This window comes from Pelobates fuscus, chromosome 13 (genome assembly GCF_036172605.1).
Source record: "Pelobates fuscus isolate aPelFus1 chromosome 13, aPelFus1.pri, whole genome shotgun sequence".
Lineage (NCBI taxonomy): Eukaryota > Metazoa > Chordata > Amphibia > Anura > Pelobatidae > Pelobates > Pelobates fuscus.
Genome location: NC_086329.1, coordinates 80,309,687 through 80,328,481, shown reverse-complemented (window position 1 = coordinate 80,328,481; position 18,795 = coordinate 80,309,687). Strand labels below are relative to the sequence as shown.

Below are 18,795 nucleotides of genomic sequence, written 5' to 3'. Positions count from 1 at the left end.
GGATGTAGTTCCACCTTTATGTTTTTTGTTTTTTTTTTGCTTACCACTGCGGGAACTGGTTTGTACCCCTTGGGGTATGCGTACCACAGGTTGGGAGTTACTGTTCTAGTAGATTAGATTATGCATAAATATTTTTATCTGATTTAGAAAAAGGTTTGTATTGTAATAGTTGGGGTAACTAAAGCAAAGGTGATACTAATTAACATAAAATAACATTACCTATTTGAGCATGGCCTCTGTCCCCATCACGTTTGTTCTAATTCCAATATTAATGTACCGTATATACTCGAGTATAAGTCGACCCGAATATAAGTCGAGACCCCTAATTTTACCCCCCAAAACTGGGAAAACGTATTGACTCGAGTATAAGACTAGGGTGGGAAATCCAGCAGCTCCTGGTAAATTTCTATAAAAAAAAATATATCCCCCAAAAATTATATTAATTGAATATTTATTTACAGTGTGTGAATATAATGAATGCAGTGTGTGTGTGTGTGTGTGTATTAGTGCAGTGTGTGTGTATGAATGTAGTGTGTGTGTGTATGAGTGCGGTGTGTGAGTATGAGTGGGGTGTGTGTGTATGAGTGCAGTGTGTGTATGAATGCAGTGTGTGTCTGTGTGTGTGATGCAGAGCCTTGGTGGGGGGTGGGCATTTTTATTATTTTTTTTAAATAATTATTATTTTAATATAATTTTTTGTTTTAACATTATTAATATTATTTTATTTTATTATTATTTAAATGTTTTATTTATATTTTTTTCGTCCCCCCTCCCTGCTTAATACCTGGCCAGGGAGGGGGGCTCTCATTCCCTGGTGGTCCAGTGGCATTGGCTGTGTAGGAGGGGGGCTGGCAGAGAGCTGTAACTTATCTTTCCTGCAGTTCCTGTCAGCTCCCTTCTCTCTCCTCCAGTCCGGTCAGCTCCCCTGTCGGCAAGTCTCGCGGTGTGAGAGCCGTGCGAAGCATTGCCACGGTAATCCGTGGCAACGCTCTGACCCCGCGGCTCTCGCGAGACTTGCAGTGGAGCTGACAGGGAGCTGATCGGACCGGAGGAGAGAGAAGGGAGCTTACAGGAGCTGCAGGAAAGGTAAGTAACAGCTCTCTGCCAGCCCCCAACAGGACCACCGGGCTTGTAATGAGCCCAGCGGTCCTGGTCTGTATTATGGCAATGTAAGTTGCCATAATACAGACATTGACTCGAGTATAAGACGAGTGGGGGTTTTTCAGCACAAAAAATGTGCTGAAAAACTCGTCTTATACTCAAGTATATACGGTAATATGTATTTCAGTCATTTACAGCCCTGAAGAATATGCCTTTACAATTAAAAATAACATAATCAGGTCTGTACTAATTGTGGGTATTTGAAAAGGAAAAAAATTGAGACTACAGATGATTTTCAGATTTTATTAAAACATAAAAATAGAATTTGCTCAAAAGCAGATGAAATCCATAACCCTCGCTTCTGTTAAGAGTCTGCAATGTTTTTACCGTTTTATGATGCACAGAGCCCTACAATAAAAATAAAGGGATTTCTAACATTCGTGTGACAAGAAGCAATTTAGAATGTTGATTAAAAACAAGACAGTTCTAACATCCATATAATTTTATGATTATTTTATGAATAAATAAGAAACATATGTATGCTGTCTCTTCTGAAACAGAAGAGACAAAATAATAAAAACATTATATATAACTGCTGTGTACATATACATATGTGAAAATATTAATACTGTATATATTTATTCAGATATTTTATTCTAAACATGAAACTAATATTTTTAGCAAAAATAATGCCATAAATTGAGGTAAAAAAGGAGAACCAGTGTATAAAAATAAAAATATTATTTTTTTCTTTTACTGGAAAACTGTCCATGATTAAGAATCTTTCGTCTATGGTTTATATTGGTATTCCTTAGGTCTTCTGGGGATTGACGGGACGGATAACGTGGTGAGGTCTGAGCAGAAGTACCTGGCTTGGTGGGAGAGTTTTCTCCTTTACTTGTAGAGTCTTCATCTAAGGGGGGCTGCAAACATTGTCTTTCATTGCATGTATCTGTACTACTGAGTTTAGTTGCTAAATTATTCACGGTACTGACCAGCTGAGATAGAATCTCATTTCTCTGTTCCTCCACTAATATGTGCTCACGATGCAGAGTAAGTAATAGATCCATCCTTTCAGTATGGTCACGTCTAAATTCTCTTATTTCTTGGCGTACAGCATGTAACTGTCGTCTAAGAGTTCTTCGAAATGCCTCTTGGCTTTGATACACAAGCTGGTCCATTTCAGGAAGGGCACGTACCTCAGGTTGTCTTTGCCCCCATTGTGGAATAGATGAAAAATGTTCTTGATGATCTTGCCCATCTTGAGCTGAAGGCATCTCTAATGCATTGATACCTCCTTCCTCCTTTACATTGACTGCAGTCGGATCTCTGAAAGCCGGCCAATCTTCGTTTGTTGTCTGTGGTTTCGAATTGGTAGGAATTTGTGTATCCGGATAAAATGGTACTTCTGGTGTTTCATTTTCTATTGGAGACAGTGTAGCTTCAGGAGAAGCATTCTCAGGAGGAGACCAATGACCTAAAATAATGGGCAGGATATGAATTAATTCATATGTGCATTTTGTTTTACATTTCTGTTTAAAAAAAACAAAAATATTAAATTAAAATAGTTTTACAAAACTAAATATTAAAATGTACTCTCAAATATGATGCTCCATAATAAAATGGCATGCAAATCAGACAAAATTCTGTACACATCCCTCATTTTCATTACCTGCATTTATAAAATCAGATTTTTTTTTATCACATTGCCCAATTCAGGATTAAAATAACCCCTTTTAGGCATCATCATTGATTTTGGTTCAGTTACCTACATATACCATTAAGTAGCACATTATTAAATGAAGGCAAAAAAACATCATCACGTACAGCCAGGATTTATGGTTTGGCAGTCAGCTTTATACTGGAAGCTGTGCAATCAGTGGCAAACACATACAAATTGCTATAATCATGACAAAAATGTTTGAGAAGTGTCACAAGCAGTGGCGTACACATGACCTATGGGGCCCCGGTGCGAAAATTGATCTGTGCCCCCCCCCCCGCACGCTTACTCTGCGCAGGCCGGGGCCGCAACACATGGCGGCGGGCACCTGGTCGCAGGGGTTGCAGGGTTGCGACCCCTGCGACCGCGGTATGTACACCAGTGCAAGCAGATGCACACACACTTAATTAAAGGACCACTACAGACACCCAGATCACATCAGCTCAATGAAGTGGTCTGGGTGTCAGGTCCCTCTAGTTTTAACCCTGCAGCTAAAAGCATAGCAGTTTCAGAGAAACTGCTATGTTTCACTGAGGGTTAATCCAGCCTCTAGCGGCTGTCTCACTGACAGCCACTATAGGAGCTTCCGCGATTCTAAGACACTGAACGTCCATAGGAAAGCATTGAGTAATGCTTTCCTATGGGCGGTTTGAATGCGCGCACGGCTCTTGCCGTGCATGCGCATTCGGAGCTGAGCGGCGGAGGGATCCCCAGCGCCAAGGGAGTCTGGCGCTGGAGAAAGGTAAGTGATGAAGACACACACACACACTCTCACGAACAGATGCATACACACTAGCTAACAGACACACTTATTTACTGACAGAGACACACTCAGCGACAGACATACATACACACTCACTTACAAAACATACACTCTCACTGACAAACACACACTCACTAACAGACATCAAACAGATTCACTAACACAAACACACTCAGTAACAGACACACACAGTAACACTCACTGACACTCACTAGCAGACACACACTCACTGACACTCACACTAACACACACACTAACACTCACAGTAACACACACACTAACACTCACAGTAACACACACAGTAACACTAACACACACACTAACACACACAGTAACACTAACACACACACTAACACGCACAGTAACACTAACACTCACAGTAACACTAACACTCACAGTAACACTAACACACACTAACACTCACAGTAACACTAACACTCACAGTAACACTAACACAGGGCCGGACTGGGAACAAAATTAGGCCCGGGCATTTTTCAATCAGAGCGGCCCCCTAAGAAGGGGGCGGGGCCAGAGAGGGTGTGTTTTGTCATCACTAATGACAAGCACGCCCCCTCTCAAAGTGAGCATGTTAGTTCAATGCGCATAGCCCCCCTGAAGAGCTCTAGCATTAGAAAAAGGCCCTGTATTTGTTCTGCGCAGCGCAATCAAATTTAATAACATGCTTGCGCTGTGTTTGCTTTTAAATTGTCTCTGGTGTCTCCACAAGTGGGATACCAGAGGACAAAAGGGCCAGGAAAGTGTATGGTGCATATGTTTGGAGCCTGCTTGTGGGATTGCGTGTGTGTAGAGTGTGGTGTGGTATTGTGTAAATAGGTCAATTTAATTTGTGTTTGTGGTGTAATATGTGTGGCTAGAGGCTGTAGAGAGTGTGTGTATAGGGGGCATAGTGTTATAGGGGATGTAGCAAGTGTGTGCATACGGGCCGTAGTGTGTGTGTATAGGTGACGTAGTGTGTGCAGGGGTTGTAGAGAGGGTGTGTTTAGAGAATGTTGTATGTGTTTGCTGACAAGGAATGTAGTGTGTGTGTAGGTGGTGCAGTGTGTGTGTGTAGGAGATCGAGTGTGTAAAGGACCCAGAGTGTGTATAGGAGAGTGTGTGTGTGTGTGTGTATAGAGGATTAAGAGTGCATATAGGGTAAGGGATCTAGTGTGTATCTGGAGCGTAATGTGTGTAGTGGTGCAGTGTGAGGGGTGCTGTAGTGTGTGTGTATATATATATATATATATATATATATATATATATATATTTGGACGTATTGTATGTGTGAGGGTCGCAGTGTGTGTGTATGTAAGAGGGGTGCTGTGTGTGAGGGTGTTTTTATCTGCCGTCACAGTCTAGGTTTCTAATTTTCTTTGTCTGTTAACTCACTGAGGGTTATTATATAGATATATATGTGTGTGTATATATATATATATATATATATATATATATATGTGTGTGTGTGTCTGGGTGGTGTGTGTGTGTCTGGGTGGTGTGTGTGTGTGTGTGTCTGGGTGCTGTGTGTGTGTGTCTGGGTGGTGTGTGTGTGTGTGTGTGTGTCTGGGTGCTGTGTGTGTGTGTGTGTCTGGGTGCTGTGTGTGTGTGTGTGTGTCTGGGTGCTGTGTGTGTGTGTGTGTCTGGGTGCTGTGTGTGTGTGTGTGTCTGGGTGCTGTGTGTCTCTGAGGGTGCTGTGTGTGCCTGGGTGCTGTGTGCCTGGGGGTGCTGTGTGTGTCTGGGTGCAGTGTGTGTCTGGGTGCTGTGTGTCTCTGAGGGTGCTGTGTGTCTCTGAGGGTGCTGTGTGTCTCTGAGGGTGCTGTGTGTCTCTGGGGGTGCTGTGTGTCTCTGGGGGTGCTGAGTGTCTCTGGGGGTGCTGAGTGTCTCTGGGGGTGCTGTGTGTCTCTGGGGTGCTGTGTGTGTCTGGGTGCTGTGTGTGTCTGGGTGCTGTGTGTCTGGGTGCTGTGTGTCTGGGTGCTGTGTGTCTCTGAGGGTGCTCTGTGTCTCTGAGGGTGCTGTGTGTGCCTGGGGGTGCTGTGTGTGCCTGGGGGTGCTGTGTGTGTCTGGGTGCTGTGTGTGTCTGGGTGCTGTGTGTCTGGGTGCTGTGTGTCTGGGTGCTGTGTGTCTGGGTGCTGTGTGTGCCTGGGGGTGCTGTGTGTGCCTGGGGGTGCTGTGTGTGTGCGTCTGGGGGTGCTGTGTGTGTGCGTCTGGGGGTGCTGTGTGTGTGTCTGGGAGTGCTGTGTGTGTGTGTCTGGGGGTGATGTGTGTGTGTGTGTGTGAGGGGGCTGTTAGTGTGATTTTTTTTATTTACATTTAAATATTTTTTTTGTTAATAATTAAAAAAAAATATATATATATATTCCCCCCCCCCCTCCCTACCTTTAGCCTGGGAGGGGGGGGGCCGTTGAAGCAGCCATGCTGGAGGTGGGGCAGTTGCTTAATATCCCCCCTCCCTTCTTACATCATGCCTGGGAGGGAGGATTCTTTCCGCAGCTTCCTTCCCTGGTGGTCCAGTGGTGAGAGTGAACTCTAACCTGCAGGCTAGAGTTCACTCTCGCGAGATCTGAGCGTTGCCGCGGTTACCGCGGCAACGCTCAGACCTCGCGAGAGGACCCGGCGGAGCTGCTGGATAGAGCTCCGCCGGTCCTCTCTCCTGCTTCCCTCACTCCTCAGCCCCGGGCGGCCGCCTTTAACAGTGTCTCTGGGCCGGTGAGGGAGATCTTTGATCTCCCCACCGGCCCATGGAGACACACAGCGGGGCCGGCGCTCAGATAGCGCTGGCCCTGCAGCGGCCGGCCGAGGAGATCCTGTGATCTCCCCTGCCGGCCTCGGCCCCACGGCCATCGAGGCCCACCGGGCATTTGCCCGGTGTGCCCGATGGCCAGTCCGGGCCTGCACTAACACACACACTAGCACTCACACTAACACTCACAGTAACACTAACACACACACACTAACACTCACAGTAACACTAACACACACACTAACACATTTTTTTTTTAATTTAATTCCCCCAGCCTCCCTACCTTTTGGAGTGCTGAGGGGATTCCCTGGGGTCCAGTGGTGCTGCTGGGCTCCTGGGGGGCCGGTCACCCGGCGGGCAGTCAGGCTGGCCGGTGCGCGAGGGAGCACTCTCCCCTGAGTGCTTCCTCTTCAGCTCCCTTGCGCGCCGCATACTGATATCGGCGCCGGAAGATGACGTCATCTTCCGGCTCCAGTATCATTGCGGTGCGCGAGGGAGCAGAAGAGGAAGCACTCAGGGGAGAATGCTCCCTCGCGCACCGGCCAGCCTGCCTGCCAGCCGGGTGTAAGCAGGGCCAGCCTCGGGGGGCCCGGAGGTGGCCGGCTCCTGGGCCCCCAAGGAGAAGAGGCTGGCCCATTGCGTACATACCGGGTCGCAGGGGCGGCCGGGCCCCCTGGTGGGCCGGGCCCGGTCGCAGCCGCGACCCCTGCGACCCTGGTATGTACGCCACTGGTCACAAGTGTGAGAAGGTTGTATAAGAAGGTTTATAGTTCCATTCATATTATTTTGAAGTGATAAGAATGTGTATTGCATTATTATTATTTCCAAATAATGTATCTAATCACAGCTATATGTGAAAAGCAGATTAACACAAATCATAGGTTGATTTTATTGTTTTATTCAGTGATACAATTTAGAGTAAAACTGGAAAGTTTCCATTTATTACATTTGCTAACTTGTTGTGTAGTTTTATATTAAGCAGCATACCCCATTCCCACATCACTAGACCTCTACATTATTTTAACATGCAGCTCTGCTGTATAAACATCACAAACATTGTACACATCTAGTAAATGAACAATCCCCACCTGGCAGACTCAAAGTTACAGTTACAACAAAAAATTATAACTATACACTTGCTAGAGTACAAGCTCCGCCAGTGAATGTTAGCTGGAAAATAATCTCAAAGAATATATTTACAAAAGTAACAATGTTATTAGACTGTGTATCTTGACCGATAAGTTAATCAAATGAGTGAAAGGTCAGAGAAAGTTATCCAAAGCCAAATGGCTACACCTCTATTAACTCAAATTAGAATACTTCCTATTTGCCAGAGTGCAGACTTTAATAGATATGGTCTATAGCTGGAATAGGATCTTAGTATATAGGGTTTTTTCTTCTTTCACAGTGCAGGCAACCAGCATTCTAAGCATGGTTCTGCACTTTAGCACTTAGTTCTTTCACAACCTTTTTCTCCTCTTATTAGTCTAGACTAGCATCAGAACAGTATAGTTTCTTACACTGTCCAGCTAGCCCTCACCTTCTGTAGTTAGTGGACAGGCTCAGGATTGAGCACCATAGACACATTGAGGCATCTCTTATTCAACCTCTACAACCATAGACTGCAGAGCAATATTTAGGCAAGTCCATTGGTTGTTACCCAGGGCTGCCTTATGAACATTCTGTTCCCAATAGCAACAACCTTGCAACTTTGCTTCACAGAGTAATCAGCAGTGTTGCCAATACATGTGGCTTTGATACAACATATGCACATAATGATGCTATCCCTCTCTATTATGTATCAAGAGATATTTTGGACTAAGCATTCATTCCTTTTTCCTAATCTCTTTTCAACTCTCTATTAGCTATCTATACAGAGTAGTTCTGTTCTGATAAGCATTGACTAGACTCTCTTACTCACCTATATACTAAGATCCTATTCCAGCTATAGACCATATCTATTAAAGTCTGCACTCTGGCAAATAGGAAGTATTCTAATTGAGTAAATAGAGGTGTAGCCATTTGGCTTTGGATAACTTTCTCTGACCTTTCACTCCTTTGATTAAAGGGAATCTCCAGTGCCAGGAAAACAATCAGTTTTCCTGGCACTGCAGGATTCCTCTCCCTCCCACCCCCTGAAAACCCCTTCAGTGACTTACCTGAGGCATGTCCCACGTCGCTGCCTGCTCCTCCCCTGCCGCTCCACCTTCTGCCTACGTCAGCCAGTGGGCGAGACTGATCCCGCCCACCGGCCGAGGAGACCTAATGCGCATGCGCGGCAATGCCGCGCATGCGCATTAGCGCACCCCATAGGAAAGCATTGAAAGCGATTTGCAATGCTTTCCTATGGGGAATTGAGCGACGCTGGAGGTCCTCACACAGCGTGAGGACGTCCAGCGACGCTCTAGCACAGAAAACCTGTGCTATAGAGCAGGAAGTTCCCTCTAGTGGCTGTCTAATAGACAGCCACTAGGGGAGGACTTAACCCTGCAAGGTAATTATTGCAGTTTAAAAAAAACTGCAATAATTACACTTGCAGGGTTAAGGGTAGTGGGAGTTGGCACCCAGACCACTCCACTCCAATGAGCCGAAGTGGTCTGGGTGCCTGGAGTGTCCCTTTAATGTCCAGGTCTGTGGAGGTGGCGGATGTTTCGGAGACTGCTGGGCTCGGTGGTTCCTAGTATGTTTCAACTGCCGCCGGCGCCATATTGGAATCCCCGGTATCCGACATGCGGTCCGCATAAACTGGGTGCCTACAGTGTCAAAATACACAGTCTAATAACATTGTTACTTTTGTAAATATATTCTTTGAGATTATTTTCCAGCTAACATTCACTGGCGGAGCTTGTACTCTAGCAAGTGTATAGTTATATTTTTTTGTTCTATCTACTAGGGGTTAAGCCCCAAGACACCACTGGAGTGTCTGCCTGGTGTTGCAGTCTTTCAATAGGGAGGTCAGGATTTACGAACATCCCTATCCTACTTACTGCTTCCGTATATGAAAGTTACAGTTACCTGGACATTCATAGGTGCACGGATCTGCAGAATCAATCAGTCCTGGAATACCCTCGACCAGTGGACATATTATTGCTTTAATTTTCTCTTCCCATTCTGCGTAATAAACGCTCACAGACTGGCGTTTTCCAGGATGACGCCAATTCTTGCTCATTTTTGACCTGACAAATCGTTTGCAGTCTGCAAATCTTTTCTTGCAAGTATCCACATTTCGTACACTCACACCCAAACGATTTATCGACTCAAGAATGCCACGCCAGATTCTTTTTTTTTCAAAGCTTGATGTCCTTGATGCATCATCCCCATATAACTTTGGGTAATTCTCCAAAACCTTTGTGACTAGTATATCATTCTCCTCCTCTGTGAATTTTATGTTCCTCAGCCTGTCCTTGCATGATGAAGAACTAGTGCTCTGATCAGGATCAGAATAGGAGTTAGACTTATTCAGCCAGGGTTCATGGTTCCCTCTGGTCACCTGACGTTTTCTCCCTTGCCAATGTGTCCTTTCCTTTTCTCCACTATCCCACCCCTCATGTGATGCCATCCGATCATGTTGTTGCATCATACCACTTCTCTGCTCTTCCAATCCACCAATCCTCCTTTCTTCTATTCCAATCATGCTCCACTCTTCCGACATGTTTAGCAGTTACGAAACGCAGAAACTGGTACTGGAGTCACATTATAGCTTCTGCCTTAGGCAACATACAAGCAATATGCATTACGACCGTATGAAGCATGATGATATCGCCATGCAGTGTCTCACAAATAAAGGACTGTTGCAGTCATACTGTCCAAACATTGTCTTTAACATTTAATTTCACTCCAAGCCTTCTGGAATTCTCTCACATGATTTGTCACATCCAGAAGCCCTGATATAATAAAAATAAATAAATATAGATGAGGGTCATTACAAAGTTCTTTGAATGTGTCAACATCCATATGTAAATACCATACTACAAAAAAACAACGTTTCACAAAATCACCGTTTCAAAAGGAGACTCTACTTAGTTTCTTTATCCCCCTCCCGCATATAAATAAATGTGTATATATATATATATATATATGTAGGTTGAGCTCATTTGCATACGCCTATCCAGATTCCCTTGCAGTAGTGAGAGCACTGTTAAAGTGAGATTTCTGTGGGAAAAGCAGGTCGTATGGCTTGAAAGGTGTGTGTATTTGTGTTTAGCAATGTATTAACTATCCACCTACTCCAGGTGGAAGGGGTTTTCATTCACACTCTTTTCCCCACCACAACTCAATTGGTATGTATGTATATATGTATATGTAGAGATTGTAGCCATATTTGTCCAGTGATGTAGATGTAAAATGTTATCTGTTTTTTACACATATATATATATATATATACACATAGTATCTCACAAAAGTGAGTACACCCCTCACATTTTTGTAAATATTTTATTATATCTTTTCATGTGACAACACTGAAGAAATTACATTCTGCTACAACGTAAAGTAGTAAGTGTACAGCCTGTATAACAGTATAAATTTGCTGTTCCCTCAAAATAACTCAACACACAGACATTATTGTCTAAACCATTGGCAACAAAAGTGAGTACACCCCTAAGTGGAAATGTCCAAACTGGACCTTATATAGCCATTTTCCCTCCCCTGTGTCATGTGACTCGTTAGTGTTACAAGGTCTTAGGTGTGAATGGGGAGCAGGTGTGTTAAATTTGGTGTTATCGCTCTCACACTCTCTCATACTGGTCACTGGAAGTTCAACGTGGCCCCTCATGGCAAAGAACTGAAAAAAAAAAAGAATTGTTGCTCTTCATAAAGATGACCTAGGCCAGGGATAGGCAACCTTCGGCATTCGAGATGTTGTGGACTACACCCCCCATAATGCTCTTACACACATAATGCTGGAAAAGCATTATGGGTGGTGTAGTCGACAAAACCAGCAGTGCCAAAGGTTGCCTATGCCTGGCCTAGGCTATAAGAAGATTGTTATAACACTGAAACTGAGCTGCAGCACTTTGGGCAAGACCATACAGCGGTTTCACAGGACAGGTTCCACTCAGAACAGGCCTCGTCATGGTCGACCAAAGAAGTTGAGTGCACGTGCTCGGCGTCATATCCCAAGGTTGTCTTTAGGAAATAAACGTATGAGTGCTGCCAGCATTGCTGCAGAAGTTGTAGGGGTGGGGGGTCAGCCAGTCAGTCCTCAGACCATACGCCGCACACTACATCAAATTGGTCTGCATGGCTTCTAAAGATGATGCACAAGAATGCCCACAAACAGTTTGCTGAAGACAAGCAGACTAAGGACATGGATTACTGGAACCATGTCCTGTGGTCCAATGAGACCAAGATAAACTTATTTGGTTCAGATGTATCAAGCGTGTGTGGCGGCAACCAGGTGAGGAGTACAAAGACAAGTGTGTCTTGCCTACAATAAAGCATAGTGTTGGGAGTGTCATGGTCTGGGCCTGAATGAGTGCTGCCGGCACTGGAGAGCTACAGGTTATTGAGGGAACCATGAATGCCAACATGTACTGTGACGTACTGAAGCAGAGCATGGTCCCCTCCCTTCGGAGACTGGGCCACAGGGCAGTATTACAACATCATAACAACCCCAAACACACCTCCAAGACAACCACTGCCTTGCTAAAGAAGCTGAAGGTAAAGGTGATGTACTGGCCAAGCATGTCTCCAGACCTAAACCCTATTGAGCATTTGTCGGACTTCCTCAAACGGAAGGTGGGGGAGAGCAAGGTCTCTAACATCCACCAGCTCTGTGATGTCGTCATGGAGGAGTGGAAGAGGACTCCACTAGCAACTTGTGAAGTTCTGGTGAACTGCATGCCCATGAGGGTTAAGGCAGTGCTAGAAAATCATGGTGGCCACACAAAATGGGCCCAATTTGGACATTTCCACTTAGGGGTGTATTGCCAACGGTTTAGACATTAATGGCTGTGTGTTGTTATTTTGAGGGGACAGCAAATTTACACTGTTATATGGGCTGTACACTTACTACTTTACATTGTAGCAGAGTGCCATTTCTTCAGTGTTGTCGCATGAAAAGATATAATAAAATATTTACAAAAATGTGAGGGGTGTACTCACTTTTGTGAGTTACTGTGTGTGTGTATATATATATATATATATATATATATATATATATATATATATATATATATATATATATATAAAAAGCTTGCACTCCTAGTATATATACTGATACCCGCATAGTGCATAGTCACACAAAAAAAAATAAAAAAAAAATAGACAAACTGGCTGCACTCAAGGGCTTAGTCAAAAACAGGTAGGTAAGGTAATAATTAACTTTTAATTGTATATCACCTAAAAAGTCGATGTTTCATTCCAACATTGGAACTTTCATCAGGACATGTATCAACAATTGTAAACCCTCCACCCAAGCTATATATACCTTAAATGTACAGAAATAATTATTAAAACTTACCAGTTGCAGATGCTCGGCGTTCACAATGAGCCGGAAGCTAGCATGTACACTACCATTCACGATCTCATGCGTTCCAACTCGTAACCATGGGAACGTTTGCGTTCCGCTGCTTTAATTTGCCGATCGGGTGCCCGTGTGTCCCAGCTCATGGCTCAGTAGTAAAGGCCATGCACTGGAGTTTCATAATCAAATATATATATTTATTTGCAATACCAGAAAATCTCTCATCCATTCAGGACAGTTTGCTCTTTCCATTCTATGTCTTTACCGCATTATAGAAAAAGGCTCTCATCATCTCTTCAACGAACACTCCAAACCCCTAAAGCACTTTAACTCCTAGTTTAATCCAGGGCTTGACACATTTGTCCTAGGATTGGTGAGCCCATTCAGCCCCCCAGGTGACCGGCTGCCTGAGAATGGAGGCGTGCAGCAGGATAACGAAGGGCTGAGGGAGGCAGGCAGGCAGGCAGCAGGCTGACAGCTGTGTCTCTGTCAGTGAATATGTTTTTAAAATCGGTGTATGTTTGTGTGTGTGTCTCTGTCAGTGTGTGTTTTTGTTAGTGAGTGTGTGTATCAAATCCAGGGCCGCCATCAGGGGGTGACAACCATAACGGTTGTCACTGGCCAGGCGGCCCTGGGGGGCCCGGCGGCCCGGGCCCCACAACTGGGGCCCATTGGGTGGCCCACACACTTAGGGCCACCCGATGGGCCCTTTATCTTCAGGGGCCCGGTCAGCGCTGTGGCCGTTGTATAACGCGACCGGGCCCCTTTAAAAAAAAAAAAAAAAAAAGCAGCCGCAAGTGCTGCTGGGAGGAAGTGGTCACTTCCTCCCAGCACACTCCGCGCGGGAGGAGCGCGTGCGCGCCTTTGAAGAGGCAGCCGCACCGACTCCCATCATCCCCAGCCACCCTCCTGCAAAGAAAAGGTAAGAGACAGGAGGGTGGCTGGAAAATGAGCTGTCTGTATGTGTATGGCTGTCTGAATGTATGTCTGTGTATGTATGCATGTATGTCTGTCTGTGTATGTCTGTCTGTGTATGTATGTATGCATGTATGTCTGTATGCATGCATGTATGTCTATGTATGTATGTCTGTGTGTGTATGTATGTATGTCTGTATGCAAGTATGTCTGTCTGTAGGTATGTCTATGTATGTATGTATATATGTATGTCTGTGTAATTATATATGTATATATGTATGTCTGTAAGTCAGTATGAATGTATGTCTGCATATTATTATGAACGTATGTCTGTGTGTATGTGTATATGGATGTCTGTATGCATGTATGTCTGTCAGTATGTCTGTATATATGCATGTATGTCAGTCTGAATGCCATTATGAATGTATGTCTGTGTATGTCTGTTTGCCATTATGAATGTATGTGTGTATGGATGTCAGTGTCTGTATGTCTGTCAGTATGTCTGCATGTATGAATGTATGTGTGTGTGTATGTATGTATGTCGGTGTCTGTATGTATGTGTCTTTATGTCCTCGTGCATGTGTGTCTGTATGTATGTTAGTATGTGTCTGTCTGTCACTATGTATGCCTGTGTGTATGTCCCAGTATGTGTGTATCAGTATGTATGCCTGTATGTGTGTATGTCTGTTTCAGTATGTGTGTCTGTTAGTATGTATCTGTGTCCTTTTGTATCAGTGTGTGTGTTTGTGTCTGTGTGTGTATTCCTGTGGGCGGTATTTTGAGGCGGACCCAGTGCAGTGGCGGATTCAGAGGGGGGGCAGCGGGGCAATTGCCCCCCCCCCCCCCCCCAAGAAAACCGACGGTCTCCCTCTCCCCTGCCAGCACATGCAGGTGCTAGCCCTGCAATGTGCCTGCGGACTGGAGGGGAGATCAGAGATCTCTCTCCCCGGTCCGCAGGCACTATGCTGGCAGCCGGCGGGGGGAGGAGGGAGAGAGGACCCGGGAGCTCAGCCTGCAGCTCCTCCGGGTCCTCCTCTTGCGAGCTTGGAGCGTTGCCGCGGTTACCACGGCAACGCTCCAAATCTCGCGAGAGTGAACTCTAGCCCTGGAGCTACGGGCTAGAGTTCACTCTCCCCACTGGAACCACCAATGAATCCCACTGGGACCACCAGGGATCAAGAAATGTCCCCCTCCTCCCAGTAAAGGTAAGAAGGGAGGGGGGACATAATTAATATTTATTTTAATTAAATAAATGTAAAAAAAAAAAAAGCATATTATAAAAAAGCCCCCCATGCCTTATAACACACTCTCGCACCCTACACACACATATACTGCCCTCCCATTCACACACACACTGCCCCCTATACACACATACTGCCCCCTATACACACATACTGCCCCCATACACACACACTGCCCCCCCATACACACACACTGCCCCCATACACACATACACTGCCCCCCATACACACATTGCCCCCCCCCATACACACATACACTGCAACTGTCACACACACATACTGACACACACATACACTGCCCCCAACACACACACTGCACCCCTGACATACACTGCCGCCCTCACTCACACACTGCAACCTTCACACACTGTCCCCCTCACACACACACACACTGCACCCCTCACACATTGCACCACTCACACACACCACTGCTCCTATGCCCTATGACAGCCCCATTTCCCAGCAGACCTCAGGTAAGTTGTCAAACTGTTCTTAAACGGTTTGACTACTTACTCTGGGAGGGGGTCCCGGCACTATTGGCACCATAACCACTACACTGAGCTGTAGTGGTTATTGTGTCTGGATTATTTAGTTAAATAATCTACAAGTGCCCCATCCGAGATCAGGCTCTTGATCCGCCACTGACCCAGTGGGCATATTTGGAGGCGGGCCCCAGGGTGCCCAGACCCTGAGCTGAGTTAGGGGCCCCAAAATTTCTGGTGGCGGCCCTGATCAAATCAGTGTGTGTGTGTCTGTCAGCGAGGGTGTATGTTTAGGTAACCTGCCCTCCCCCCCGAGACTGGCCCCACCTCCATGGCTGAAATCATCAATCTTGACTATCTCAGCCAATACAATGCTTGTATATAGTAAAGTATTGGGAGACGAATGCGCATGCGCAGCAAAATGCCACGCTGCGCCAATCAACTTTACCTCACAGAGATGCATTGATCAATGTATCCTTATGGGTAGGCGCTGCACTGTGCAAGGAAGCACCTCTAGAGGCTGTCTAAATGACTGCCACAAGAGGTTTCAGCAAGCAGCAATGTAAACACTGCCTTTTGTTTGAAAAGTCAGTGTTTACATTGAAAAGTGTGCAGGGACAAGATATAGACTTCAAAACAACTACATGAACCTGTAGGGTTCTGGTAACTATAGTCTACCTTTTATTATATTTTTGACATTGAAAACATGGCTCAGAACTTTTTTTAGCTGGCACCTACATTCCAAGCAAATTTGTCAAGCCCTGGGTTAACCCATCCCCGTTGTCAGGGTCCTTTTCCTCACACCCTTTGAGTGCTCAGAGACAGTAATGCTTCTCACAGAGCATAGAAGCATTCTATCGATGGAGTGTGGCAATTGCTGTATATGCATTATAGGATCCCAATGCTTCTCTATGAGGATCTTTCAAGGAGAGAGATTATCTGCGTTGAGATGACCATATTGCTGCTCGATTACAGATAAATTACCTATTTTAGGGAAATCGGAGAAGGAGCAAAAATCTATATCAACGATTATGGATTTGTTTCACCTTTTTTGGGGGGTCAATGGTGCAGCTGAATATGGGGGTACTATATAAAAATAATACCTTTAAAATGTATTTAAAGTATCATCTTCTACAATACAGAGGCTGCTTTAGTTTTGAACAATTTATTTTCATATTATTTATTGTAGGATATCTTTCTGTGTCCAAAGTATGCAAGTAGTAGTTCCTCTAAGTCACATTATTACAATATTTCTGGAGTAGCAAAAAAAAAAAAAAATGTTAAATATATTTTTTAAAAGATCCTAAACTATAACCTTTAAAAAACAAAACAGCCACTTAATTTTAATACACAAAATATACTTTAATAAAAAGGATATTGAAAATTCACAACACATTAAATAAACAAAATTAGCTTTTCCTATGCAGATTGATTCTTTTCCATTCTATCCATTCTATAATGTCTTGCAAAAGAAGACAAACAAAAAGGATTCAATATAATACAAGAGCAATGCTGTCTCAACACTCACTGCAAACCATCTGTGTTTTAGTAAGTGCTATTGTTATCTAAATTATCCTGACAAACACTGTTTACAGTGCTAGTTAAATACACTTGAGGAAAATAATGCAGCTACTCTACATCAGTAAGACAGGCTTGGGAAAGTACTCTCTCCCCCTCCCTCTCGCCCTTAATGATTTCTGCATTTCTTCACCATCTGATCAATGCCACCCCTCCTTCTCATTAGCTTCTTTTTCTCTTTTCACAGGAGTGCATAGACCTCTGTATTAAATAAACACTGGACTAGTGCTAAGACATAACATTGTTTCCAGATGCCACATTATAAAAGTTAAAACCACTACCTACCTCCTGCAGATGTACCCTTTGTCTATCAGCTTTTAAAGGGGGGGGGGGGAGAGGATTCAGCTGGCCAATACAAACAAGAAGCTCAAAGGATTGTGGGACGCGTGGTCCAGTGGAATATAACAAAGACAGCTGCTGTGTTAATACGGAACTACTATTCCCTGCGTGCCCTGCGGCATGTAGATCACGTGGGGAGGCCACTGGCCAGTCAATGCTTAGACCTTTACTCAATGACTTTATGGTTCAGAGATCTATAGGTTGAGATAGCGACTCAGCCCTCTTAAAGGGACAGCGCACCCATGGTTTAATGAGACTGAAGGTGCAGGATTCTTTCAGTAGTCGATTGTGTTTAGAAATGCTTTTCAGTGCTTGTGCAGCTGAGCATCTGATAGTAATTTTTGGTAGTATTTTTGTCCACATACAATAGAAGATACAGGTACAAGAGAAGTTGAGGACTCCCCCAGTGAGCTTACAAGCTAAGTTTATATGACACTTTGTGGCACACAGACAGTCCAATGGATACCTGAAACATTTAGCAATGTCACTCTTTCCAAAAGTCCAAGATTTGGGTCTGTCTCCTGCTGTCCTATTGTACAGCGCTATGGAATTTGCTGGCGCTATATAAATAATAAAATAATAATAAAAAAAAATGTATTATCCCTTATTATCCCTTAATAAGTGCAGGTTGAGGGCATAATTATTATTGGTATTGATATGGCGACAATTAATTCTGAAGCGCTTTATAATATTATGAAAGGAAATTTACAATAAACAAGACAATTACACAGTGACACAGGAACAATAGGTAGATGAGGCCCCTGCTCAAACGAGCTTTCAGTCTAGAGGAGGTGGGGTACAAGTGAACAACAGGGCAGCAAGGGTGACAGCCACCAAACAAGGTAGAAAAGTAGCAGAGCTGGAGGTGAGAGTGGAGTTTGGCTCTTTTAGGAGAGCGAGAGACAGATATGGATAGGTATAGATAAGTTACTCTGGGAGTCCATAAGCATTTCGGAACAGATGTGTTTTGAGGGACTTCTTAAATAATTGAAGACTAGGGGTGAGTCTGATGGAGGTAGGCAGGCTGTTCCAAAAGAAGGGAGCCGCCCGCGAGAAGTCCTGCAAGCACAAGTTAGCAGTAAGAGTGCGAGCAGCGGACAGGAGAAGGTCACTGGCAGAGTGGAGAGACCGAGAAGGGGCAAATCTATGAATAAGGGAAGAAATGTAAGAGGGGCTAGAGTTGGTTAGAGCTTTATAGATAAGGGTTAGTATTTTGAATTGACACCTATAGGATACAGGAAGCCAGTGTAAGGATCAACAGAGGGGCGAGGTATGGGAGGAGCGACGGGTGACAGAGGTCAGCCTGACGGCAGCAGTCATTACCGATTGTAGGGGAGACAAACTAGGAGAGAATTACAGTAGTCCATGTGGCGGACACGGGCAATATTTTTAAGGTGGAATCGACAGGTTTTAGCAACATACTGGATATCTGGCGCAAAGGTGAGGCCAGGAA

At 44.6% G+C, this 18,795-nt stretch overlaps 1 protein-coding gene and 1 long non-coding RNA gene across 2 annotated transcripts in view; both read right to left on the bottom strand.

Annotated features, from left to right (window-relative positions):
• Nucleotides 1-18,795, bottom strand: part of LOC134582826 (uncharacterized) — an 859,230-nt gene that overhangs the window by 505,417 nt on the left and 335,018 nt on the right. The window lies entirely within an intron of this gene.
• Nucleotides 1,799-17,329, bottom strand: LOC134583523 (uncharacterized). Its single transcript, XM_063440459.1, has 3 exons — nucleotides 17,289-17,329; nucleotides 9,337-10,205; nucleotides 1,799-2,578 (listed from the first exon to the last, which is right to left on the bottom strand). The coding sequence occupies exons 2-3, from the start codon at nucleotides 9,971-9,973 to the stop codon at nucleotides 1,842-1,844; spliced, it is 1,374 nt and encodes a 457-aa protein (XP_063296529.1). The 5' UTR covers nucleotides 9,974-10,205; nucleotides 17,289-17,329; the 3' UTR covers nucleotides 1,799-1,841.